A 27,677-nucleotide genomic window follows, 5' to 3' on the forward strand; every position below is an offset into this window, starting at 1 on the left:
CCTGGAGATCTACCTTCCTGCATAGTTCAGCTCCAACCCTGATCAAACACAACTAAACCAACTAATTAGAATCTGAAGGAGAACTTGATAATTACAGACAGGTGTGTTTGATCAGGGTTGGAACTGAACTTTGCAGGAAGGTAGATCTCCAGGAACAGGGTTGAGCACCCCTGATCTAAACATTACATTGTATTTTTATACATTTGCACATATGCATGCATTTTTTTTTACTCCTGACTCACTGTTCTTAGAAAAAAACCTGTTTATTATTTTTGCAATATTTATAGATATTTTTGCACCAATGTTTGGCTCTATTACACAACAACAACAACAACTGAAATGCATATTAAAACTTCTACCCAACAGATTCTAAGTGATTATGACGCAACACTTGAGTTAATTGTGTAACTGGCGTGTTTCACTCTCAATCTGACCTCTAATGGAGCACATCTCAGCGCTCATCCTGCTCTCAATATCTGACCCACTTTTTAGGACGCGTGCTCGAGGAGTTTAGCCGCCCGTCATGCTATCCCTGCCACACAAAAAAAACACATCAACATCCTTCCAGGATTGCGTTTCGCTTGTCAGTCGGGGGTCAGAATGTAATTTCTGTCGGAGACTAGCCATGTAAGCCGTGCATCATCGTCCCGAGCTCCTGGAAAGGGAGAAAAACACACTTGCAATTGGGAGAAAAGTTCACAAAACACAACACGAAGTCAACAAATGGATACGCGAGACAAAGCACTTAGAAATCCACCAGGTTTTTAATTACAACCAGTATACAAAAATAATGTGACAGGACAATAATGGGACTTGGAACGTACACGCTTTTGTTTTCTGCTCCAAATAAACACATGAAGTGTTTTTGTTAGTGCTAAATCACATTTTTGTGATGCTAAAGCATCCGCTTCCTCTAAAACGGACTAAATATCTTAGACAATGAAAACAAAAAAGCAGCAAAACAACCGAACGGCATGGAGGTAATGCAGGGCTGTGTATCAATTAGTAATGCGTTTGCTAGTTCTCTAATTTATTTATAGTATTCACAAGTAGCTGATGAGAGGGAACAGGCCACGAAAACACACTTACAGAGCCGCAATTTTGTCTAATGGCTCCGAGTTGCTTTGAGACCAGAAGCAGATGCAAACTGGAGATGCCATAACCCATTTCTGATGTCAAAAATTAAGAGTAGTGGTTGCGGACAGGCTGCGTAATTGCACGCCAGAAACATTGGTTTGTAACCTGGCAGTGTTCTGCCCGCTGTGGCACCATTTTCGGAGAGGATTAGAGCCCCAGCAGTTCCCGCCTCATCTGGAGGAGTCTTTCAGGGTTATAAAACCGCATGACTGGCGACGAACGGGGAAACGTGTATGAATCTTGATAATGTCTTTCGCTAAATGGGATAATACTGGTGTATGTCAGTGTAATAGTTTCTCACGTAGCTTTTAACTGCGGAGAATAAATCCTGGCTGGCCACAGTGTGTGCGGGGAGATCTGAGGGCGAATCTCACAAAAAAAAAAAAAAAAAAAGAGGCCTGGTTCATATTTCAGCCCAACATCAAAAGGAGTATGTGTGTGTGTGTATGTTTAGATTATATAGCATTAAGAAAATGAAGTACATCTATGACACATTTATGATCTTCAGCATTGTTATTTTGTACTACTGTTCATATTTTAACGTTATTTTCATGACAGTTATACATATTTTCTTTGCCATAATTATTGGAATATTATTATTACTACATTCTAAAAACAAATAAATTACAACTTAATTTTGAGTGATACATTTCATGTTTTGAATAAATCATTTAAAATTTAAATGATATTTAGACTTAAAATGTAATAAAACCCATCATTACAAAAAAATGTATATTATTTTTTATTATATTCTAAAATGTTTACTCAAAATATTAAAAAAAAATTACTGTAAAATTAACTAAAATGTAAACACTACTAAAACATTTACATTTTACTTTTAATTTGAAAGTTATACATTTTTTATATTTTGGATAAATATTTTAAAGTGTATATTTATAATATTTAAAAAAGAAAATTTGCATTTTTCTTGACTGTAATTATCTTTATTAAAACAAAGTCTAAATATTATTATTATAATATTTATTTAAAATATAAAAATATATCACTTACAAATTAATTCAAGTAAAACGGAAATGTTTTAATAGTGTTTACATTTTAGTTAATTTTGTAGTAATTTATTTTTATTTTATATTTTGAGTACATTTAAAGAAAATATTTTAGAATATAATATTTTAATTACAGCAGAGAAATGTGCATTATTTTTGTAATGATAATAATTATTACATTTAATTTTTTATGCTTTAAAGAAATACTGTAAAATGTAGATAAAATAAAATATAAAAAATAACATTACGGTCAAAAGAAATGCACATTTTCTTTGCAATAATTGTTCAAATATACATTTTTGTAAAAAAAAAAAAAAAAAAGTAATGAAAAAATTTATGAAATTTTCATATTTTGAATAAATATTTTATAATGTAAATAATATTTAAACTTAAAATGTGATACAATCACCATCATTACAAATACATATTGCACATTCTCTCTGCCGTAATTATTAAAATATTATATTCTAAAATATTTGCAAATTAATTATTCAAAATATTCTTTAATAATAAATCATTACAAAATGAACTAAAATGTAAACACTATTAAAACCTTTACATTTTAGCCTACTCGAGTTAATTTGGAAGTGATATTTTTATTTTATGTTTTGAATAAATATTTTAAAATGGAAATTTTTAGATGCAAGTAATAAAGTGAATATCATTTCGATCAAGAAAGAATAACGCTAATTATATTTGCCATATTTAAAATCTTACTTTTTCAGATTTTTATTAAAAATATGAAATACATAAATGTAAACTTTTTACACTATTAAAGCAATTACATGTTATTATTATGGTAATTAGAAAGAGATATATTTTTGTTTTTGTGTTTTGACTAAATCATTTAAAATTAGAAAAAAAAACACCCTTACAATAATATTCACATAAAATAAAATAAAAATGTACTAAAAGTAACAATTACAGTCAAGAAAAAAAGTCACATTTCTTTGCACATTTCATAAAATATTATATACATTTTAAAAATGTTTATTCAAAATATGAAATAAAAAAATAAATGATGAAATTAATAAATTGCAAACTCTACACCATCGAAACATTGAGTTGATTTTGAAGTGTTTTATAATTTGAATAACTTTACAATGTTTAGAATTCTGAAATGTAAACAATATTACATTATAAAGAAAAATTAACATCAAGAAAAAACAGGGGGGGAAAAAAATTGCATTTTGACCAATTCATTTTGACTTTTAAAAATTAATTTATTTTCATATTTTTCCTGGACTTACCAATTTGGATAACTTTTAAATGTTTTGAATTTTGAAATGTAAACAATAATATATTATAAAGAAAAATAAACATCAATACAAAAAAAAGAATGCACATTTTGACTAAATCATTTCCATGACTTTTAAAAATTGACAAATTTTCATACTTTTCTTGGCCTGAAAATAACAGAGAAAATGTCCTTTCGTTTTTCATGACTATGGAAACACAGTAATAAAAACAAGTTAGAATTGTCTTTAAACATAATGTAATGCATTATTTCTCTCATTTGAGTCACGACCGTCATATAACCAGGACATGAGCATGAGATTCACCCGCTACAGTCAAGTGTGTGTGTGTGTGTGTGTGTGTGTGTGTGTGTGTGTGTGTGTGTGTGTGTTTATCTAGTGTTGACGTCTTGTCATGTTGAGGGGTGGGAGTGTGTGTCATGTTGTTGAGGGCTGAGAGAGCAAAAAGTTGTCACTGCAAAAAGTTAGTGTGCGAACGTCAATCCGAACTGTACTTCCATCGCAGGCCGTGTGCCAGTTACTAACTAGTGTGCGTCTGGGAAGCTACATCTGCTGAGCGCGCAGGATTCCCGCCTGTCTAAATCACCGACTCAAGGCAGCTGAGGTTATTCTCTTGTCTACTCTGGGCTATTAATACTACATCTGCTTTATATTTGGTGCTGGCCATTAACTGACCACTACATCTGTTATTTACAGTACCGATAAATAACACTTTTCTCTCACTGGATTTCTTAGTGATAAATACATACATATACAGTATATATATACACCGGTATCTCACACACAGGACACGTCACGTCAAGATACACACCATCGACACCTCACAGGATAGCACTGGTTTTCCATCCATAGTATATAACAAACTAAACAGAAAGTAGAGTACAGTTCGTTCTCACAAGTTTTGACAAAGAGTACAGCAGTTGCGTGATGTGATATGAACCTGTTGCAGTTTTTACACTAATGAAACAGTTCGACGCGAGTGTTTTTCATACACAGTGTCACAACCCGACAACACGACACAACATTCAGAGTGAATGAACAACAAGTTCAGATCAGCTCGGAACGACATCCACAGCTGATGAGTTAATAATGACTTGCACCATAATGCGGAGCAATTAAGAAACATCACGTGGGGGCAATTTGCCGTTGCTCAGGCAGTCTTGTTTTTCTTCTTTTCTTAATTTTGTTGATTGATTGCAGTCTTTAAGTCTGGCGTTCATTTACAATATATAGGATTTCAGCATCGCATGGTTTGCGGCAAGCTTCCAACCCTAAAAACACATCCCAGAAGGCACTTACATCAACTTATCAAAACATACTTTTTGTTTCATAATGCTGAGAACATGTGGATAGATGGTATCTTTCATCTCCAAACATTACACCAGACCAAGTCCAGATCATTTCACTCTGAGTGTGAAATTAAACATTTTTTTTTGACAATTTACACTACCAGCCAAAAGTTTTTGAACAGTAAGATTTTAAAAGTTTTTGAAGAAGTCTCTTCTGCTTATTAAGCCTGCATTTATTTTATCCGAAGCTCAGCAAAAACAGTACAATTTTAAAATATTTTTACTATTTAAAATAACTGTTTTCTATTTGAATATATTTTAAAATGTAATTTATACCTGAATTTTTATCATTATTCCAGTCACATGATCCTTTAGAAATTATTCTTATATTCTGATTTGCTGCTCAAAAAACATTTATTATTATTAGTATTATTAATATGTTGAAAACTGCTGAGCAGAATTTTTTCAGGTTTCTTTGATGAATAGAGAATTCAGAAGAATTATATCTGAAATATATTTTTTTGTAGCATTATAAATATCTTTCTCATCACTTTTGATCAATTTAAAGCATTTTTTCTAAAAATAAATATATAATATAAATATAATATATATATATATATATATATATATATATTCTAATACAAAAAATGTTTCTTGAACAGCAAATCAGCATATTGGAATTTATAATTTTTTTCTGAAGGATTTCTGAAGGTTCATGTGACGCTGAAGACTAGAGTAACAATGCTGAAAATTCAGCTTTGATCACAGGATTTTTTTTTAAAAATATATTCAAATAGAAAGCAGTTGTTTTAAATAGTAAAAATATTTCAAAATGGTACTTTTGCTGTAATTTGAATCAAATAAATGCAGCTTTGGTGAGCACATAGGACTTCTTTAAAAAAAAAAAAAAACATTAAAACTGCTCATACTGTTCAAAAACTTTTGACTGGTAGTGTAGGAAATATCTCTAAATTGAATTTTTTTCTATTTTAATTGCTTTATAGAATACAGTATTAACTTTTGATTCTGCAGTGAAATGTGACCCAGACATATTCTTTGTGATCAATTATTTCAATATGTAGCCTTGGGATTGTGCAAACAAGAACATGGCATCACTATGTAACCCTTAATACTAATATCCTATAATAACATTCAGAAAAGTCCAACAAAAGCTTCTATTAAAACACTAATTATAACAGTTGTGAAAACTCGATTTGGCAACATTGCTCTTTCAGCATTTAAAATTCAAACGTTCAGTACAGTAACATCCAAATACATGAATCTGCCCGACATTGACTTCAAATTAATACTAAGCAGGTGAAGTTAATACCTTTGCTACTGCAAAACAACACACTATTCACTGGTGCATTAAGCTCTCCGTTTTCTCTCACATCTTCAATTTATCGCCATTATCAGCTTGAATATTTCAAGGCCTGAGAAAAGCTCAGCTCTCAGAAAAGTAGCTTTCCCATCCTTATTTTTCAGTGCAGTGATGCAACTTAAAGCGCTTTAGGGAGGGAGAAGACGGGGGGTGGGGCTAAAAATTAACAGCCTTGCAAGTCTGCAGCGTGGGTGAACACTGTAGGCTAGAGTAACTACCGCCTTTACAGTCACTGGGTCCAGATAGTATAATCTCCAAATTACTCATGCTATATCTGCTTTGCTGGATATGGAGTTCTGTCTGGGTAGAGTCGCGTCAGTGAGCGCGTTGCTCCTTTGTCATTATCGCTCTAACCTTCCTCCACCGAAGGCTCGATGTTGTGAAACCAAGGATGAATGAGTCACGGCTCATCCATACAAGCGGCACGATATTATGCAAAGCACGCACTCGCTGACAACCCAGAACCTAATGAATCCACATCTGGATGCACATTGTTATGCTTACAAACACATAGTTTATCCAAAATGTCTTTTTTAGTCGGCTTTCGCGTGAGGCTTCAAAACAAACCCCTGAGCCGCTCCAGAGGGACTCGGTAAAGCGAGTGGCCTAATCTCGCTGCTGAACATACGGTGAGAGCGCTTCGCCCCTTGACCTTTTTTCACAGCTGGCAGCATTTCAACACCATGGACTCCGTTGAACCGGGCAGCATACGCCGCCTGGCTTAACGCTCCCCGCTGAGGTCCGTCAAGCGCTCCGCCGTCCACATAATCCCACTCTCAAAGGCACGTCAGTTGCGTTTCCTTTAGCCCGCCAATCTACGATGTGCATTAATCTACTTAATCTGTTTTAGTGACAACACAAGTCTGTTTCCTCCTGGAAGGATTCATGTTGAAGCTATTTGTGCCGTTTTAGATGTTTTAGATGTGAACTGGATTAAACAGGGTTTGGAAAAAACACGCATCAGCCCAAAATGCACACGGCTAATGCACAACACTCTTCTGAATTAAACATGGCCCGGAACAAACCGTTCTGCAGAGGTTGACAGGAGAGTACGGAGAGCGAGAAAAAACAAAACCGCTTTTACGCCGCTGCCTAGAACCCCTCGATTCATTTAGAAATTTCCTTTAGCGTAACAAGACATCCGATTAATGAACGAGAGCTAAAAAATAGTGGGGAAAAGTTAAAAGCGTTCACAGCTGGAGTTGATCGCCGCCACAGATGAATGACCCAGATGCTGAAGCGAGCCTGTTTTTACTTTCGCTAACAAAACATCCAGCTGTTCTCGAAGATGCCATTCCCTGGATTTGATAAAAGAAGCCTAGCGTGTGCAACCTGGAGAGAGCTTCTAGGTCACATCTTGGTGAGACACTTGTGCCACTTGCATTGACAATCCTGTATGGTTAATCAACAAGGCTTTCTTTGCACTTCAAAGAATCTACTTGAGTATTGTGCGAATGAACCACAGACAGATGGATTTTGGCTAGTATGGGCGTTAAACAGGAAGTTACAGTTACACAACAACCAAATCACTCATTTTCAATACACATTGTGAAGTGAGCAGTATTAATTTGTGTTTTCGGTTCGATCCATAGATGAGACATTAACTGCTTCCGCTACTCAGATGGCAAGTTTCCGTCTTTTTGTTTTGAAAGGTCAAGTAATATATCAGTCAGGTGTATTATCTGCTTCCTCTAGACGTAAATGGCAGTCCGGGAGATGATGGACCCGTCCCGCTGGGACTCCATGTCGTCGTCTAGGTAGGGTGTGCACTCGTCTTCATGCCGGTGGATTTGATAGCTGGGCGGGAGTCCACTGAAGCGGTCGTACCTTTCGTCCTCTTCTTCGTCTTCCAGACTGTCGTTGAGGGCATCGAATTTCCTGCGCTCGGCTTCATTCAACTCACCGCTCAACAGGATGTCATGGGCGGTTGGTGTGCTTCCTGTCATGCGAGGAAACTCGTTGCATTTCTCTGCTAGGGCACCAGGCTCGCTTTCGCGGTACGTGTAGATTGGGCCGTTGTTATTAGCTCCTGCGCCATTCTTGCTAGCCTTCTTGCCTCCAAAAAGACGGGTTTTGTTCCCGTAAGCGCCTTGCTCGCCGTCGCCCGAGTATCCGTGCCGATGCCGACGACTTCGCATCACTAGTACGGCGACCAATGCACCCACCAAAACGAGGGCCAGGAAGCTTCCCAGAATGGCTCCAGCCACCACGCCGGCGCTGGAGGGGTCTTCAGTTGACTCTGCAGAGGAGGGGAGGGGCACAAGTGAGGAAGTTTTTCTGCTTGGTGGTGGTAGCTATTCTTCACCATTGATGTACGATTTGGTTCAGTTTAGACTGTGAAATGGTTTTTGGCTGCCCCCAGTTCCCAGCTACATGTCCTATGGTGTGAGCCAAGTTTGCCGGGTCCGCTCTCAGGTCGAGAAAACAACACAAACGTCCGTTCCGTCTACGCTCGGGAGCTGACCAGGTGAATTACACTACACAAGTAGAGAGTTAAAAAGAGAGAAACACACAGATGGAGAAGGGATGTAAAGATTATGTCAACAGTATGGTCATGCAAAGAGGAAGACGCGTAAGGAACGCAGACTCTCCAGCTAACTGGTCAGCTTGCGCATTCCCACCAAATTCCTGGGAACATGTCCAAGTCACAAACACTAAAGGAACACCTGCTTCAGAAAGGATTAGCCCCATTTCGTGCTGCATAGAGCCTGTGCTAGAAGTGACGTCTATATTTGTATAGATATATGGTGGTGGTGGTGAAGTAATTATATTTACAGTCTGATTGAATCAAAAGTTTTCTGACTGAGGCTGTCTGTGCAACTTAAAGAACAGTAATAGTGCTTTGCATTGATTTTGGTTACATTACTGTATTACCCAAGTCAATATATTATAAAACGCTGGACCTACAGCTAACCTTATAAATATGCAAAGTGGCAGAATTATGAAAAAGTGCACGAGTTTAAGGTTTTATAAGATGTTAAAATGGATTAAAAAAACACAGCTCAAAGATTTAAATAACAGCTAGATTTTCTGAAAAACCCGAGTGGTGCTTGTCAGTGCAAAACTCTTTTCTACAAATGCAAAGGTGTATGTAGGTGCCACGATATGGCTAAGTGGTCTCTTAAATTGCTTTGAAATACAATAGCACACTTTTCTCAAGATGTACAATTTGAGAAACCATAGCAAGTCCATACAGTAACTGTGCAAAAGAGTTTGAGTTTTTCTTTTAATAAATCACTCAAAAAGACTCAAAACTCAGGAGTTGCTGGTTTGTATCATAATAGAAAACAGTATTTATTTACTAATCAAGCTGCGATGTGTAAGACATCATGTTTTAATTTAAAACAATCTGAAATTTCCGTACGTTAAAAATAAATACTACCTCACCTTGTGTCAATCATGTTTACACACTGCCTCCGAAACTTTCGTCTACCACCACTACTGTGTGTTACTTGCATCATGCTTCAAACTATTTTTGTTACCTGAGCAGCAAAAAAACTTGTAGAACTTATTAAATTTGCAAGCATGCTGTTGGTCTGAATATAAATATGAGGGTTTATAGTAACAGTGACCTTAACCTTAACAAAAAAGCATGCTGAAATAGGCTGAAGCATTCTAGGTTGATAAATTCAAAGGGCAAAGAGTATGCACACTCCTCTAAACTTGCGTCTCGCTCTCGGTCAGGCAATCATCAATTCCACCTCCTGCAGAGTTTCCCTGTTACCATGACAATTTGAATCATTATGGATTCAAGCTACTTTTCTCAAGACGCACATTTTTAGAAATCATAGCATGTCCATACAGTAGCTATAACTGTGCAAAAGAGTTTGAGTTGTTTATGAATTACTCAAAAAAGACTCAGGAGTTGCTGGTTTGAATCATAATAGAAAACAGTGTTTTTGATATTTACTAATCATGTTGCGATGTAAGATTGTTTTTATTTTAAAAATTTAGGTTCACATTTAAGGTCCTTGTACACAAAATTCTCATCCGAAATTTTCATACGTTAAAAATAAATACGACCTCGCCTTGTGGCAATCACGTTAACACACTGCCTCTGAAACTTTCGTCCATCATATAAAAAAATCGGATTGGGTTACATTTTTATTTTTTGCATCTGTAGCAAGCATTTTCTTAAGTGCTGAGACAATTCTGAGCCATTGTGATGTTTTGTGCATGACAAACTTTGACAAATACGAAAAAACGCATACAAAAATTTGGGACTCAGTGTGCAAAGAGATTTACTTTGGAAATTTTGATTATTTTTCAAATGCACAGTGACTCTTTCTGTATGATTTACTGATTTAAAGAGTTTTAAGAGTCTTTCAGAATGATTCAGTGAACCATTCACTGTCTATACGAGGGAGTCGTTGAATTTTTTACTTAACTGTTTTGCTTAAAATGCTAAATACTTCAGAAACACCACTACTGTGTGTTACTAAGAACATGCTTTTAACAATTTTTGTGAGCTGAGCAGCGAAATAACTAATAATACCATTTCTAATATGTAAGTTACTCAATATTAATTTCTATAAATTTGAGGGTATGTAGCAACCGTGACCTTGATTTGAGAAATCATAGCATGTCCATACAGTAGCTATAACTGTGCAAAGAGTTTGAGTTGTTTATGAATCACTCAAAAAAAAAAAAAAAAAAAAATCAGGAGTTGCTGGTTTGTATCATAAGGTCCTTGTACACAAAATTTCCATCTGAAACTTTCATATGTGAAAAATAAATACAACCTCACCTTGTGTGAATCACATTTACCCACTGCCTCTGAAACTTTTGTCCATCATAAAAAAAATTTGGTTGGGTTACATTTTTATTTTTTGCATCTGTAGCAAGCATTTTCAGAAGTGTTTTGACAATTTTGAGCCATTGTGATGTTCTGTGCATGATGAACTTTGACAAATACGAAAAAACACATGCGGAAATTTCGGACTCAGTGTGCAAAGAGCTTTATGTCAAAAATTTAGATTATTTTTCAAATGCACAGTGACTCTTTCTATATGATTTACTTATTTAAAGAGTTTTAAGAGTCTTTAAGAGTGATTCAGTGAACCATTCACTCAACCAAATCTGTCAAAACACACAAGTGACTGTCTATACAAGTGAGTCGTTGAATTTTTTACTTAACTGTTTTGCTCAAAATGCTAAATACTTCAGAAACACCACTACTGTGTGTTACTAGGAACATTCTTTAAACTATTTGTGTTAGCTGAGTAGCGAAAGAACTAAAAATATCATTTCTAATATCGTAGATACTCAATATGCATTTCTTTTATTGTTTAAAAATTATAAGCGATTTGTTGGTCTGAATATAAATTTGAGGGTATGTAGCAACCGTGACCTTAACCTTAACAAAAAGCATGCTGAAATAGGCTGAAGCTTTCTAGGTTGTTTAATTCAAAGGGCAAATAGCATGCACACTCCTCTAAACTTATGTCTCGCTCTCGGTCAGGCAATCATCAATTCCACCTCCTGCAAATTTCCCCTGTTACCATGACAATTTGAGTCATTATGGATTCAGGCTACTAGAAACAAGTCAAGAGGCTTTTTCCAAAAAAAAAGAAAGAAATATCACTACCTCTGCTCTGCTTGCACTCGTTTTTGCGCTACAGGCTCAAGAGCTACTGAGAAACGTTTCATACAAGGCAAACACAAGAGTAGGCTACTGATGAAAATATATGTGTGAACATGTACAAGTACATTAAATTTCTTCCCACACAATTTGGATACGACTTAATATTCCTGCTGTATAACGAGCGTACAATCGCTCCCTCTCCCACACACTTTTTTTCCTGTTCGTTTGCACCTCCGCTGGTTTGTTTTATCCCAGTCCCGGGAGATCTAGAGGTGCTAAAAGAGCTCTTTCTTAGGATACCCTATTCCATTTTACCATTCCTCTCAATCCACTGTCATTAAAGTCTCTTCACTACTGAAAACTGCCTCGCATTTGGGACTAAGACACACAGACACATGACTACACAACCGGCTAACATCCCCAATCTCTCTTAACCTCACTCTCCTGGCGCTATCTCTGCCAGATGCCAAAGCTCAGGATCCATTATTCATCGGCCTGGCAGACAGTATCCGTGAACCCTACGGTTGACATCTAGCTCTGAGACTGAGAGACAAAAGACAAAGGTGGGTTGAGGAGAGATACAGCGCCGCTTCAACCGTGTTTCTGAGCGCGACCGAACAACTAGCTTATGTTACATTTTGACCGCTCTTGTTCTCAAGTAAAGAAAAGGAGCAGCACACTTAGGACATTTAACAAGCCAGGCTTTAGTGTGACAGCTTAACCATTTTTGGGAAAATTTAAGATATTGCTATCCAAATGATGGCACTCGGGTTGTGCTATCGATCCACCCCAGGCCTAATAAAACATTAAGCCGCTGAATTTACAAGCGCAAACTCTTTATGAGTCTTATTGAAAAAATGTTGAGTTCCTACAAGCCACATTGAGAGTGAACCTCAGAGAGTTGTGGAAGCTGTTAAAGGTCATTATTGTCTAAGAATGTTGATGGGCTCGCGGACAAAGCACCTCTTCAGCCTTCGTGACCTTTAACGTGTCTTCTATGCTCCTCAAGTGCCATAACTACAACGCATTATTATTCCGCTGCACTCTGCTAATGGCATGCTACAAAACCGTTCGACATTAAAGTCCACATTTCAATTTTCCTGCATACATGCATAGCTGGAATCTGGTGCTTGGTTGCGCACTTATGCGTGCTGTTAATGTGAGAGAGCTGAAAAAACGAAAATGGCTTCTGAGAGTTTATTAAAACATAAAGCTTATATAGAGTGCATTAGTGCCTGCCCACTTTTTCCATGGCATTATTTCCAGAACATTTTTTAAAATGTATTTACCATAGGAATTTTTAAAAGTCTTTGTTGAAGAGTTATAAGCCATGAATCAAACCAACTAGCAACAAGGTGAATAACCAACTTAAAGACCAAAAAAGACAAGATACAATGGCTTTATTGAGGGAAAGATCTACAGTCCAAAGAAAATAGTCACTACTGATTTAAAGATGTTGATTATATATACATTAAATATAGAATTATAACTTTATGTACTCATTATTTATGAATATACCATATATTTATAAACATAACATTCTGATTTAGAATAGTCCTAAAAGGTAATACTGCTTTAAATTGTTGTTTTTCCCCATAATTTCATTGCTTTTTTGTTTTTTCTTGATTTACAGAAGACACACAATAAAATGTCATTCAGTGTAACAGTCTTGTCAGGCATATTTACTACAAAAATCTATTTATTATGTATTAAAAGACAAATTACTTTCACCCCAAATACTAATTTGTTGTAATTCTACATTTTTACAATTTGCCACTATCCCGGGTTTTGCCAATTTGTCAATAAGAATGTTTTACTCATTTAAAACACAATAAAATGTAATATGCTCCCATATTCATTTATATATTGTAATATGTACAAGTCAGAATAAGCACGTTGTTTGAATTTTTACATAAATATTGTGTTGAATGAAAATTAATACACTGAATGACAATGTAACATTAATTTAACCAAATTTTGACATTTTATTCTTATTTGAAACCCTAAAAGTAGACACTTTACTTACATTTAATGTGCTTTCTATAGACATAAAATCACTTCTGTAAATTTTGTTAAACGTGGACATCTTAATGTATTTGTACTTAATGTAATGTATATGTGTGTGTGTGTGTGTGTGTGTGTGTGTGTGTGTGTGTGTGTGTGTGTATATATGTGTGTGTGTGTGTGTGTATATATATATATATATATATATATATATGTGTGTGTGTGTGTGTGTGTGTGTGTGTGTGTGTATATATATATATATATATATATGTGTGTGTGTGTGTGTGTGTGTGTATGTATATATATATATATATATATATATATATATATATATATATATACATACATACATACATATAGACATATATATAGACATATATATATACATACATACATACATACATACATATAGACATATATATAGACATATATATATATATATATATATATATATACACACACACACACACATATACATACACACACACACACACACACACACACACACACACACATACATACATATACACACACACTACTAGTAATTTATAAATTAAGGTTTGTATTTACAAATATATATTCACACTTACAACTGCACATTGGTTTTATAAGTTTTAATGTCGCGCTGGGACATTTGCAGGAATTTCAAAAACTAGGTTTAATGTCAACTTCGTCAAAATTTGGTTTTCTTAAAATTATTATTCTATAACATCTTGTCTATCATCTCTGAAAGTATCTTGGCAAAATTCACTTGTTTAGTGCAGAAAAATTGTGATTTATTGCAGCAAACAGAAAAGACATTTTCTCTTATGTCAAAAACGTGCTGCAGAGGTGCTTTCTCTTAACACCACAAAAACAGTTCACCTATCAAAATAAACCATGGAACATATTTAATAAAGGTGTATCAATGCACATTTTCCACCAGTCCTGTGTAAACTATGGCACGCACATTTTTTTTTTATTATTAATATTGTGAGATGGCAGAGCGCAACAAGTCTGGCTACTGTAGCTGCTCGTTTAAATGATCTTACTTGTTTCAATCTGCTCAATCTTGGTGATGTCAATGCCCTAAATGATATTATACTGGACGATCACATCCAGAGATGAAGAATTGGATGATGAAGTTACTAAAGAGGAGGAGTCCGATGACAGTTTGTTATATGAAAAGGTGCACGGACAGTTGTGCTGCGCTCGCTTTTCTAAATGAAAACTACAGGGGTGTTTAAAAGTTCAGACACTATGCCCATGATAAACAATGGAAAACAGATGTTAGTCTGTTTATGTAATGATGCAGAATAGTGCTCCTGACTTGACGGACAGCTTTCGTTAAACCCGTGAAGTGAAAGTAAAATCCCGTCTCACTTAAACCTGTTTTTCTAAAAATTCCATTCCTGAAAATCACAGCCATCAGCCAACTTAAGATAGCTAACTTTTGTTATGTTCAAGCTATGGACAAAAATAAAAACAGTTTTGGAAAGGGCTTGAACTTAAAATTTGTATCTAAATATTCACACTTACAAGCATACATTTAGATTTGATAAACATTTGCCATCTTATAAATACACTTTGATGGTTTGAAAGTTACCATTAAAAATCCATTTCCCTCTGGATATAAAAGGAATGTCATTTTGACTTATAGAACATGACTACTGCACTCAATTCAAACGTCGGACAGTATTTGCATACGCAAAAGTTCTCCATACATCGCGTCATCAATTTCCTGGTAGAATTGCTAAATTTCCGCTATTTTCAACTCAATAAAATGGCACCTTTCCAGAGGCGCAAGAATGCGCTAACTATAATTACGGTGCGCAGGGTTGTAATTTATTCCATTATTCATGTTTTTCCTAACCTATAGGTTGTAAACAGGGACCGCTCAGCACTCTGATTGCTGGCAGAGCTCCACATCATGACGCCACAAAGCAGTCTGCTTTTCACTCGCCTATAAATGGTTCCTATTTATAAAATAACACAACTACCACCCCAGGTAGAACTACAACCGCCATGAAAGCAATCAATCACACAACAGCCAACCCAAAGTGATCCACACATGCACCGTGTGAGCGCGATCATTATATTCTCATTTATTTCTGCTAAAATACACAGGTTTTTGCCAGTGCAGAAGGAGAGGGGTGACAGATAGAGCGAAGGCAGACAGATCGCATTTCCTCTGACTGTAAAGGATAGGCTCAAATCTCAGCCGTGGCCTGCGGACGCCCCTCCCTTCCGCTGTCTCACACGTCCCGTATTGATTTATTGGAGAGCTCAAGGCGCATACGCTCAGCTTACACCAGCCTCTCCCGCTGTCCTCCTAAAGCCTGGGCTAACTGACAGGTGACGTGGTGACCACTAATGGTGCTGCCAAAAGTGATGTGGAAGTGTGTCCAAAGGGCTAACTGACCAAAGAGAGCAGCTCCACCAAGGTAATTACTTGGAAAACACAAAAAGAGATGGAGTGGGTACACTGGGTCATGCGCAGCCCTTGTTAGAAAGAGCTAAACCCAACAGATTTCGATGTATAATTGGGCTTTGAGCAGATCCTAATAACCCTATCGCCAGAGACACTCGTTTCCGTGCTAGAAAGCGCACACGTGCGCTCTTGTTGACGGCTTAAAGAGCGGGGCTTTCGAGTTTCTCTGGAGGAGGATGGTATTTCTGACATGCACGTTTCTCAATTTCGATTTGTGGCAGGCAATAATCCCAGGGTGCCTATCTTGATTTCTTTTGTCCTGCTAAAGTCACCGTGTGCACTGTACATCAAAGACCCGGGCGTAAGCATGGCTGAGTGGATTACAACATCAGGATAAAAAGAAAAAACCTCGCCACCTCGCCAGGTCTTGGGTCGTGAACATGAGATTTCCAAAAATGTCATCATGTGCAAAAAGAGCTGGGCTATAAATCAAATACTGGCATACTGCACACACACACACACACACACACACACACACACACACACACACACACACACACACACACACACACACATACATACATACATACATACATACATGCATGCATATATACATACACAAATACACACACAGGCATATTACACCCGTAAGCTACAACATATACTACAGTACATATACATACATATATATACATTTTTTCCATTTATTTTGATGATGTCCTTCTGCTGTCAGTAAATCAAATCAAAGCTCTGATTTAATGTTGTGTGTGCGTCATCACTCAGAAGTGTTTATAGAAGTCTCTGCATGACATTTTTTCATTTATTCAAATGTTTTAGTAAGAATACACATAGGTAAATTGCTGTTTGCTATAACATACATTCTAATGAATGAAATGATTCCATATTCTTCCATAACATACTTTTTCCTATCACAGTTAAATATGTAAAGACAACTATGAGTTATCTAAAATATTGCTTCGTTTATTGTTTATTGGTGTGTATAACTGAAAATCATTCAATTTCATTCTTGTGTTAGTCTTGATTAATAAAGGCTAGTTCATACATTTTGCAAAAATGAAAATTGTGTTATCATTTATTCACAATTCATTCAAACCTATATGAATTTCTTTCTTCCAACTAAACCGTTTCTGGTCGCCATTAACTTTTTTTTTTAAGAAGTTTTTTGTTTTTTTTTTACATACTATGGGGACCAACAACTTCATTTGTGTTCAACAGAAGAAAGAAACTCATACAGGTACATTTATTTTTAAAATACAAATCGTTTTATACATATTTTAGACTATGGGGGTGCCATTATTTCAATGATGTGTAATGCACTCGGTGCATTGCCACATTTGGCAGATTTTGGTTGTAATTTTCAGTCAATAAGAAAAGTGATGTTAGTATTCACTGCTTTTCCTAGCGATAAGAAGAGGAGAAAGAAATGGAAAGATGCCTGTTGGACGAATAAAACTTCCTAAACTTCCCAACTTCTTTGTTCTTTAAACCACAGCTACTAAAATAGTTTACAAACAGCAGAGACAAATGCTAGACGTCAATCCTGGCAGGATGTAAACATGCCAATGCAAAATACTGGTATGTAACTTATACATTCTGATAAATGAAATGATTACATAGCAGTCTTCCATAACACTTTTTCTTGTCACAGTTAAATATGTAGAGACTATAATTTAGCTAAAATATTGCTTCGTTTATTGTTTATTGGTGTGTATAACTGAAAATCATTAATTTCATTCTTGTGTTAGTCTTGATTAATACATTTTGCAAAAATGAAAATTGTGCTATCATTTATTCACAATTCATTCAAACCCTATATGAATTTCTTTCTTCCAACCAAACCGTTTCTGGTCGCCATTGACTTCCATAGAATTTTTTTTTTTTCTCCATACTATAAGGACCAGCAACTGTTTTGTTACCAGCATTCATTAAAATACCTTCTTTTGTGTTCAACAGAAGAATGAAACTTATACAGGTTTGGAACAACTTGAGGATGAGTAAATGATGGCGATTTTCAACTAACTAGACTTCCTTACTTATTGCATTAAATGGAACCTCGGGTATTAAGACTTGTATGGCTTAATACAACAAAAATGATGTCTCATACTGAAATTTGTAGTAGAAAACTTATGGAAGACTTACATTATTTAAAAAATAAAAATCGTTTTAAGCTATGTTTACACTGGTGCATTTTCGTTTTTAAAACAGTGTTTTACACAACCGAAAATGCATGTCACATGACAATTCAGGCTGGATATGTCATCAATGATGTCTTATTTAAGAAAAGTAACCGTAAAAATATTGACTGTTATTGCTTGGGGTGTAAAAATACTGTCATTTCTTTTTTTACATGAGCATCCGAAATAAGACGCAACAAATTCGCATTATGCCATTGTTTAAACAGTCATCAAGGATACACAGAGCGAATGTAGGGAGCCACGCCATCATTTTCAAAAGTCTTCATTTTGGTCCATTTACACTGAAATGCAGCCCAAAAGTTTTCAAAATAAAGCAGGGTTTGCAGCATTTTTAAAGGTTGTACTACAGTGTAATAAGAATTTGTTACCAGCATTCATTAAAATACCTTCTTTTGTGTTCAACAGAAGAAAGAAACTCACAAAGGTTTGGAACAACTTGAGGGTTGAGTAAATGAAGACGATTCACTAACTTATTTATTGCATTAAATAACCCCAGGTATTAACACTTGTACGGCTTAATATAGCAAAAATTATGTCTCTTGTAGTAGAAAACCCATGAAAGACTAACATATATTTAAAAAATACGAATCGTTTTATACATATTTTAGACTGTGGGGGGCACCAGTATTATGATGACATGAAATGGCTGCATTCAGTGCAGTACCTGTTGCTATTTTTACCACAACACAACTCAGAATACACAAAATAAAATGCTGATATGATGCCACATTGTGCAGATTTTGGTTGCAATTTTAAGTCAAAAGGAAATAAGAAAAGTCTTTAGTGATTTTCCTAGCGAAAAAAATGAGAAGATGCCTGTGGACGAAGACCACAGCTACTGAAAGAGCTTACAAATGGCAGAGACAAGAAACGCTAGATGCCATCCGGGCAGGATGTAAACACAACGCTTGTCATGACACCACAGCCACTGAAGGAGCTTCTCAGCATGGATTTTACTCGATATCCAGGAGCGTTTAGACTCCTTGTGGGGAGAAATAGATGATACCACATTTGGTTTAAGCCTACGCTTATATCCATCGCCACTCTTTCAGTAGCCGTGCAACCATTTCACGTCATGATGGTGCCCCCCATAGTCCAAAACGATGTGGATTTTTTAAATAATGTAAATCTTTCATGGGTTTTTTTTTTACTACACATTTCAGTAAAAGACATCATTTACGTTATATTAAGCCATGCAAGTCTCAATGCCTTGGGTTCCCTTTAAACGTTTTGAATCTAGTTGGCTCTATGATTGAAATGATAGCTCCTCTGATTGAGAAAAAAAACATCCTTTTGAATAAAGATATAAAGACTGGAACATATCGAAATCTTTTCATCGTCTAGCCCTTTATGCAGAGCACAAGTTTATTAGACAGAAGTTTCAGGTAATGACGTATAATGACAGATAACAGGATTGTGGAAACGGTAGAAATCGCTCAGCTAAGCCGGGCTAACCACAGCTAAGCTGTAAAAGGATCCTGTAATGATTTTTCAACAGTTCATTGCATCCGCCATCACATCAGTGTCAACATCCGTGAGAAATTTGTGAAAAATGTGCCATTGTCCCATTTGAGACAGCCTGCTCCTCATAATCCACTCCATACGAATACTACTTTTCCGAAGAAAATCGAGAGGAATAATGAGAGCCTGAAAACTAAATGTTTATGGGAAAAAAAATGCAGCCAGCTCCATCTGACTAAGCACGGCATGTATTCTGTTTTTTGAACATTAAAGCATCGGTATATATGCAGCATGGCGGATTCTAAACTCTGACATGTGTACAAAACTGCTGAGAGAGAATGAAGGAGTGGCTCAGTAAAGAAGCTGCTTTTAAGTAAGCCTCCATTGATTCAGACACAGAGATGCATCGCTTGATACATCTTTAAAGAGCTCCGAGCTGCCCGCTTCCAGGGTAGATTGCACAAGCGATGCATCAGAAACGGCGCAAAACAGCTTTGATATTCAATTTATCCTCGTTTGAGAAGAAACAAGGATTTTTTACGGCAAAACATTTTCATTAAAAGAATACATAATTAAATCTTCCAGCGTTCCAAATGGCTAATAATGTTCATGAATGCTTAAACGTTCCACATGAATCATTTGCTCATTGCTTGGCTTATTTAAGGAAAGCCCACTAAATCATTAAATCATTAGAATCCGACCGGGTCAACAAGGCAGCCAAAAGCACGACCCTGTGAAAGCCTGATTTCTATTCTGCAATTGATCAAAGCAAAGAAAAAGGCAAGCCAGCGAGCCCCTCGTGTTTCTATGGCACACTCCAAGGATTCGGAGCATCTGTAATGAGCCCTAATGATGGACAGGGTGGGCTAAGAGCCAGGTAATCTTGGCAGCCCACTTTTCTGACATTTCACTTAATGTTAGCAGGGTGATATCTCCTCGCCCTCTCGTTGCCTCCGTCTTTGTCTCGATTTTCTCTCGCTAAGCCATGGGTGATAAGCTTCAACCAGGTGTCAGTCGACTGAGGTCTTTCTTATCTCACATGCTGAGTTTCAGACATTGTTTTCACACCGTAAGGCTTAAGACGCTACAGGTGAGAGCCCAGTAACTGCTTGACATGATAGGAAAACTCTGAGAGAGAGAGAGAGAGAGAATACATCAGATTTGACGATGCAAGAACATATTCAAGACTGGAGGAACTGAATGTAATCATTTAAAGATCTGGAAAAATTATAAAAACTGACCAACTTGGCCAAATTAGGAGATGTTAGTGAATTTAGGCCTGGTGTAAACTGTTTTTTACCCCAAGTACTTGAGTACTTGGACATGACAGCAATTATGAAAACCCTACTAAAAAAAAAAGTTTAAACCAGTCTAACATCTCCCAGTTTGGCCAAGTTGGTTAAGATGATCAGTTTTTATGGATACATTTCAGCTAGAATGGCCACATAAATGCTAGATTATCAGGCTGGAAAACTCGCTAAACCTTGGCTGGTCAAGCTGGTATCCAAACCCCAATAAACAAAAAAAGGGTCATTAAAACTGAGGTCTTTATCATCTCACATGCCGAGGTTCAGACATTGTTTTCACAATGTAAGGCTTAGACGCTACAGATGAGAGCCCTATGCTTGCTTGACATGATAGAAAAACTGTGAGAGAGGCAATACATCAGATTCGAGCATGCAGGCACATATTCAGGACTTGAGGAAGCAAATGTAATCGTTTAAAGATGAAGTGATAATAAAACAATAATAATAATCTGGAAAAATAATAAAGACTGATCAACTTGGCCAAATTAGGAGATGTTAGACTGGTTCTTAGTAGGGATTAATGATTGCTGTCATGTCTAAGTACTCAAGTACTTGGTGAATTTAGGCCTGGTGTAAGCTGTTTTTTTACCCCAAGTACTTGAGTACTTGGACATGACAGCAATCATGAAAACCCTACTAAAAACCAGTTTAAACCAGTCTTACATCTGCCAGTTTGGCCAAATTGGTTAAGATGGTCAGTTTTTTATGGTTTTTGGATACATTTTAGCTAGACTGGCCACCTGAATGATAGATTATCAAGCTGGAAAATTTGCTAAACCTTGGCTGTTCAAGCTGGTATCTTAAACCCCACTAAAACCACCAGAACTGAACAGTCTGTGCAAACATAGGTGGGAAAACAGCTTAAACAAGGCTTAAATTCACCATGTTTGCACAGACTGGTTCTGATGGTTTTAGAGGGGTTTAGGACACCAGCTTGACCATTCTGGTTGACCACCTAGAACGGTTTAAACTAGCCAAGGTTTAACATGTTCCAGCCTGATCATTTAATGTTTAGGTGGCCGGTCTAGCTAAAAAGTGTCTAAAACCATAAAACTGAGGTGTTTATCATCTCACATGCTGAGTTTCAGACATTGTTTTCACACCGTAAGGATTAGACGCTACAGGTGAGAGCCCTATAACTGCTTGACATGATTGGAAAACTCTGAGAGAGGCAATACATCAGATTTGAGCATGCAAGCACATATTCAGGACTTGAGGAAGCAAATGTAATCATTTAAAGATGAAGTGTGTGTTTTTTTTTTTTTTGATGTATACGCAAAGTCAACTAGAAGTGATCAAATCCAAGCTCAGATTTATTTATATGCTTTTTACAAAACACATTGTTTCATAACAGCTTTACTTTGCTTAAAATATCATAATGCCTTAGTTGCATTCAGCAGATGGGCTATAATTTAATTTACATTTTGCAAAAATACAAGCGGTTGAGATATGCTATATTCACTGTAAAAAATATTTTTCAATGTTATATAAAAAAAAATGAAAAGAAGTGCATTTTACAAGTGCATATGTGACCTTGGACCACAAAACCAGTCATAATGGTCTTTTTTTTTAAAGTGAGATTTATACATCATATAATAAGCTGAATAAATAAGCTTTCCATTGATGTATGGTTGTTAAGATACACAACTATTTAAAAATCTGGAATCTGAGGGTCCAAAAACATCAAAATTATAAAACCAAGTTCTTAACCATGCATATTACTAATCAAAAATTAAGTTTTGATTTATTTACGGTAGAAACTGGACAAAATGTCTTAATGGAACATGATCTTTACTTAATATCCTAATGATTCTTTGCATAAAAGAAAAATCTATCATTTTGACCCATACAATGTATTTTTGCCTGTTGCTACAAATATACCCGTGCTACTTAAGACTGGTTTTGTGGTCCAGGGTCATATATTTCTTTGTATACTGTAGTAGAAGTTGGACATACTTATATATCAAACTCTGTATCAAGAACTGGGCGATATGACATTAGTAGGTCAATTTCCTAAAAAAAAAAAAAAAAAAAAATGGCACTCATGAGTAATTTTTATAATTACACACTTCACCTTTAACAATAGACCATTAAAATCCAGTTCAACTGAGCACTAATCTGAAAATCTGGTAGTTGCAGTCTCAAATCTGACAATCCAAATGGGCAAAATCATGAATGGATGCGGTGAAGTGCTGCAGTCTACAATCAGCACTGAATGAGCTAATCTTTGGATTCAGAAATTCATTTCATGCTTTCGCTCAATGTCCTTTTTGAAAAGACCAACTCAGACCAGCCAGAACTTCCTTTCAGTGCTAGTTTGGTGCTGGTCTACATGATGAACCAGTATAGCTACGAAGTAATGATCTGATATTAATATTTAATATCTTGATTCATGAATATTGATTTTTTTTAAGTGGTGTACAACCACAAAGCAGACACTGGCAAACAAGCACTAGCCATTGAATATTCGGATGCTGTTTGTTTGTTTCTTTCTTTTGTTTTATTTGTCAACTACAATTAGTTTTCTTTGCAGTGCGGCTAAGAAATTCTCAAAATACGATCATAAAATACTGGTGGGAGGAGAGCTTAGAGATTTCTAAACGACATAATGGCTGCCCTAGATTTGCCAAACAGCACAGTCTTTCTTGTTGACAAATGAAGCCTCACTGACCAATGAACTCGTGCATTCAAAACACGCTGGTCTTTTCAGCAGGGACGTGCCTTGTGTGCTGCTTTAAGTTGTGTTACATGTGTGCATGCAAATGTATTTTTCACCTGTGTTTTCCGCAAAAACTCGGTTGTTTCCTCAAGAGCAGCCGCTACCAACCCTAATAAACGGCACCAAGATTCAGCCAAGAATTTAAGCAGCTAAATGGCCTCTCAATCCCCCCAATAGAGTCTACAATGAAAGCCTTCAGTTTTCTGCATTAGCTGTCTGAAAATGGCTAGGGAGGGGAACCAAATGAGGAAACACTCCTTCTTGGCAAGCTGCATGATTAGTCTGTTAGCTGGCACAGGCTGAGGTCTCCCCCCTTCAAGGCGGGAGGAAAGCGAGAAGAGAAAAAGAGAGTGATTTCAACTTCTAGAGAATTCTGTCTGGGGGATGTTAAAAACAGCCCTCCTTCTTACCTTCATTTCTCACTTTATTTTTTTTTTTTTACACAAACACATACACACACATGCAATTTCTCTCCAGCTAGGCTGGTGGACCCACTGGGAACCAGTGCAATCTAGCCTCTTTCACGTGTGGAGTTTTGGGAGTCTGGGGTTTTTAAATTCCTCTTGCGTAAGCACAAGTCTCGCCTGCAATCCGCTGAGCTTTGTCATGGTGTGGCATTCGTGTCTGCATTCGTATTAGGCCCTGTTTACACCTGACTTAATGATATAATTGAAACACACACAGCGCAACACAATACCAGCACAAACAGCGGATGGGTAAACTAGAAATTGTGAGTGGGTAGTGAATAAGTCACAGTTTTCACACTGAATTGTGTTCCCTGTCAATAAAACCCAGCTTGAATTATCCCTATAAAGTTTGCTGGTTTTAGCTATTTTGAGGTGGTCTTCCAGGCTGGACAGTTTTATGGTTCTAGAATGGGAGATCAGCTAGACTAGCTTCAACCAGTCAAGGTTAGCTAGTCCCCCACTCTGACCAACTAGAGAAAAAAATAATAATCTGGAAAATCATTCAAACTGACCAATTTGGCCAAAATGGGAGATGTTAGACTGGTTTAAGCTGGTTTTCAGTAGGGCTGTCATGATTGCTGTCATGTCTAAGTACTCAAGTACTTGGTGACATTAGGCCTGGTTTAAGCTGTTTCTTCCCCCAAGTATACTTGAGTACTTGGACATGACAGCAATCGTGTCAACGCTACTAAAAACCAGCTTAAATCAGTGTAACATTTCCCAGTTTGGCCAAGTTGGTTACCTAAACCCTAGATTATCAAGCTGGAAAACTTGCTAAACCTTGGCTGGTTTAAACTGGTTAAGCTGGTTTCCTAAACCCCATTAAAACCATCAACAAACTTGTGAGAAAAAAACATCTTAAACTAGGCCTAATTTTAATATGTTTGCACAGACTGGTCAGTTCTGATGGTTTTAGATGGGCTTGACCATTCTGGCCGATCATCTAGACCAGAGGTCTCATACTCAATTCCTGGAGGGCTGCAGCCCTGCAGAGTTTAGCTCCAACCAGCTCCAACCTACACCTGCTTGGAATTTCTAGTAATCCTGAAGACCTTGATTAGCTGGATCAGGTGTGTTTAATTAGGGTTGGAGCGAAAATGTGCAGACCTGTGGTTTATGACCACTGATCTAGACCGTTTTAAACCAGCCAAGGTTTAAGATATTTTCCAACCTGATCATCTAGCATTAGGTGGTCAGTATAGCAAAAATATGACCCTGCACCATAAGGGTCATAAGGGTCAATTTTACGAAATTGAGATGTATACAACATCTGAATAAATAAGCTTTCCATTGATGTATGGTTTGTTAGGATAGGACAACATTTGTCCGAGACACAACTATTTGAATATCTGTAATCTGAAGGTGCAAAAAAATCTAAATATTGAGAAAATCGCTTTTAAAGTTGTCAAAATTAAGTCCTTAGCAATGCATATTACTAAACAAAACTTAAGTTTTGATATACATACAGTAGGAAACATCTTCATGAAACATGATCTTTACTTAATATCCTAATGATTTTTTGGCATAAAAGAAAAATCAATAATTTTGACCCATACAATGTACTGTTGGCTATTGCACAAATATATCTTATGACTTATGACTGATTTTGTGGTCCAAGGTCACAAATGTGTCCACAAGCCATAAAACCATAAAAACTGACCAACTTAAACAACTGGGAAAAACTGGAAGGTCTTGCACTGCTTAAGGTTCTTTTTCAGCAAGGGATTTGTGTAAACTGGTTAAGCTGGTCAGTTTTGATGGTCTTCGAAGGGTCTGGGACACTTCTCAGCTGATAAGTCAGCGATCTGCTATACCAACCAGCGAAACAACAGCTTGACCATTCTGGTCGATCATCTAAAACATTTTAAACCAGCCGAGATTTAGCTAGTCCCCCAGCCCCATGAGCTCTTGTTTAGCTGGTTGGTCTAGCTGACCTCTGACTCTGAATAGCTGCAGAGTGTCAAAATCCTGACCAAAAACTTAAAACTGACCAACTTAAAACAACTTGTCTAAACTGGATGGTTTTTTTCAGTAGGGGTTTCAAGATTGCCATCACATCCAAGTTGTCATGTACTTCAGCAGAGGTCTGCGAATTGGTCTTAGGTCTTAGAGAGGTTTTGAACACTTTTTTAGCAGAATAACAGCTAGAACGACCAGAGAAACACCAGCTTTACCGTTCTGGGAGGCATTTCAAGATTGCTGTCATGTCCAAGTTGTCAAGTTTTGTTGGTTTTAGAAGGGTTTGGTGGGACACTTTTCAGTGGAAGATCAGTTAGACTGACCACTGAAATACCAGCTTGACCATTATGGGAGACCATCTTGACCAATTTAAACTAGCCAATGTTTAGTGAGTCTCCCAGCCTGATATTCAAAACCCCTCTAAAACCCTAAAAACTGCCCAACTTAAACAACTTGTCCAAACTGGGAGCCTTGTGTGTAAAATAATTTTTTCTGCAGGCAATTCAAGATTGCTGTCATGTCCAAGTTGTCAAGTACTTGAAAAAACAGCAGAGGTCTGCAAGTTTGAGCAAACTGGTTAGGCTGGTCAGTTTTGTTGGTCTTATAGGGGTTTTGGACACGTTTCAGTGGGAGATCTGATAGACTGGCCAGTGAAACATCAGCTTGACCATTCTGGTCAACCATCTAGACAGGTTTAAAAAACAGCCAAGATTAAGCAAGTCTCCCAGCCCAAAAATCTAGCATTTAGCTGGCCGGTCTAGCTGAAGTGTTTCCAAACCCACTACAACTGTCCAACTTTAACAACTTGTCCAAACTGGGAGGTCTTGCGCTACTCAAGTTTTTTTTCAGTGGGCGTTTCAAAACTGCTGGCACGTTTAAGTGGTCAAGTACTTGAAAAAACAGCAGAGGTCTGCAAATTTGTGCAAACTGGTTAAGCTGGTTAGTTTTGATGGTCTTAGATGGGTTTTGGAGACTTTTCATTGGAAGATCGGCTAGACCATCCAGTGAAACGCCAGCTTGAACATTCTGGGAGAACATCTACACAAGCTACAACCAGACAAGGTTTAGTGAATCTCCCAGCCTGATAATCTAGCGTTTATCTGGTTGTTCTAGCTGAAATTTTCCCAAAATGTCTCTAAAACCATAAAAACTGTCCAACTTAAATGTGTCCAAACTGGGAGGCATTGCACTGCTTAAGTTTTTTTCTGTAGGCATTTCAAGATTTCTGTGATGTCCAAGTTGTCAAGTACTTGTAAAAACAGCAGAGGTCTGCAAGTTTGTGCAAAATGGTTAGGCTGGTCAGTTTTGTTGGTCTTACAAGGGTTGGACACTTGATCAGTGAAAGATCAGCTAGACCAGGGGTGGGGAACCTTGTTCCTCGAGGGCCGGTGTCCCTGCAGAGTTTAGCTCCAACCCTAATCAAGCACACCTGAACAAGCTAATCAAGGTCTTCAGGATATAGGTTTTTTTTTTCTGGGTT

General features: G+C 36.8%; 1 protein-coding gene across 1 annotated transcript in view; it reads right to left on the reverse strand.

The window, feature by feature from the left end:
- Positions 1 to 7,761: 7,761 nt before the first annotated feature.
- pvrl2l (PVR cell adhesion molecule related 2 like) overlaps positions 7,762 to 27,677 on the reverse strand; it is a 174,794-nt gene continuing 154,878 nt past the window's right edge. The window contains exon 7 of the mRNA XM_073821502.1: positions 7,762 to 8,309. Coding sequence (XP_073677603.1) covers positions 7,762 to 8,309 — 548 coding nt within the window. The remainder of the gene's footprint in view (positions 8,310 to 27,677) is intronic.

This window comes from Garra rufa, chromosome 17 (assembly GCF_049309525.1).
Source record: "Garra rufa chromosome 17, GarRuf1.0, whole genome shotgun sequence".
Classification (NCBI taxonomy): Eukaryota; Metazoa; Chordata; class Actinopteri; order Cypriniformes; family Cyprinidae; genus Garra; species Garra rufa.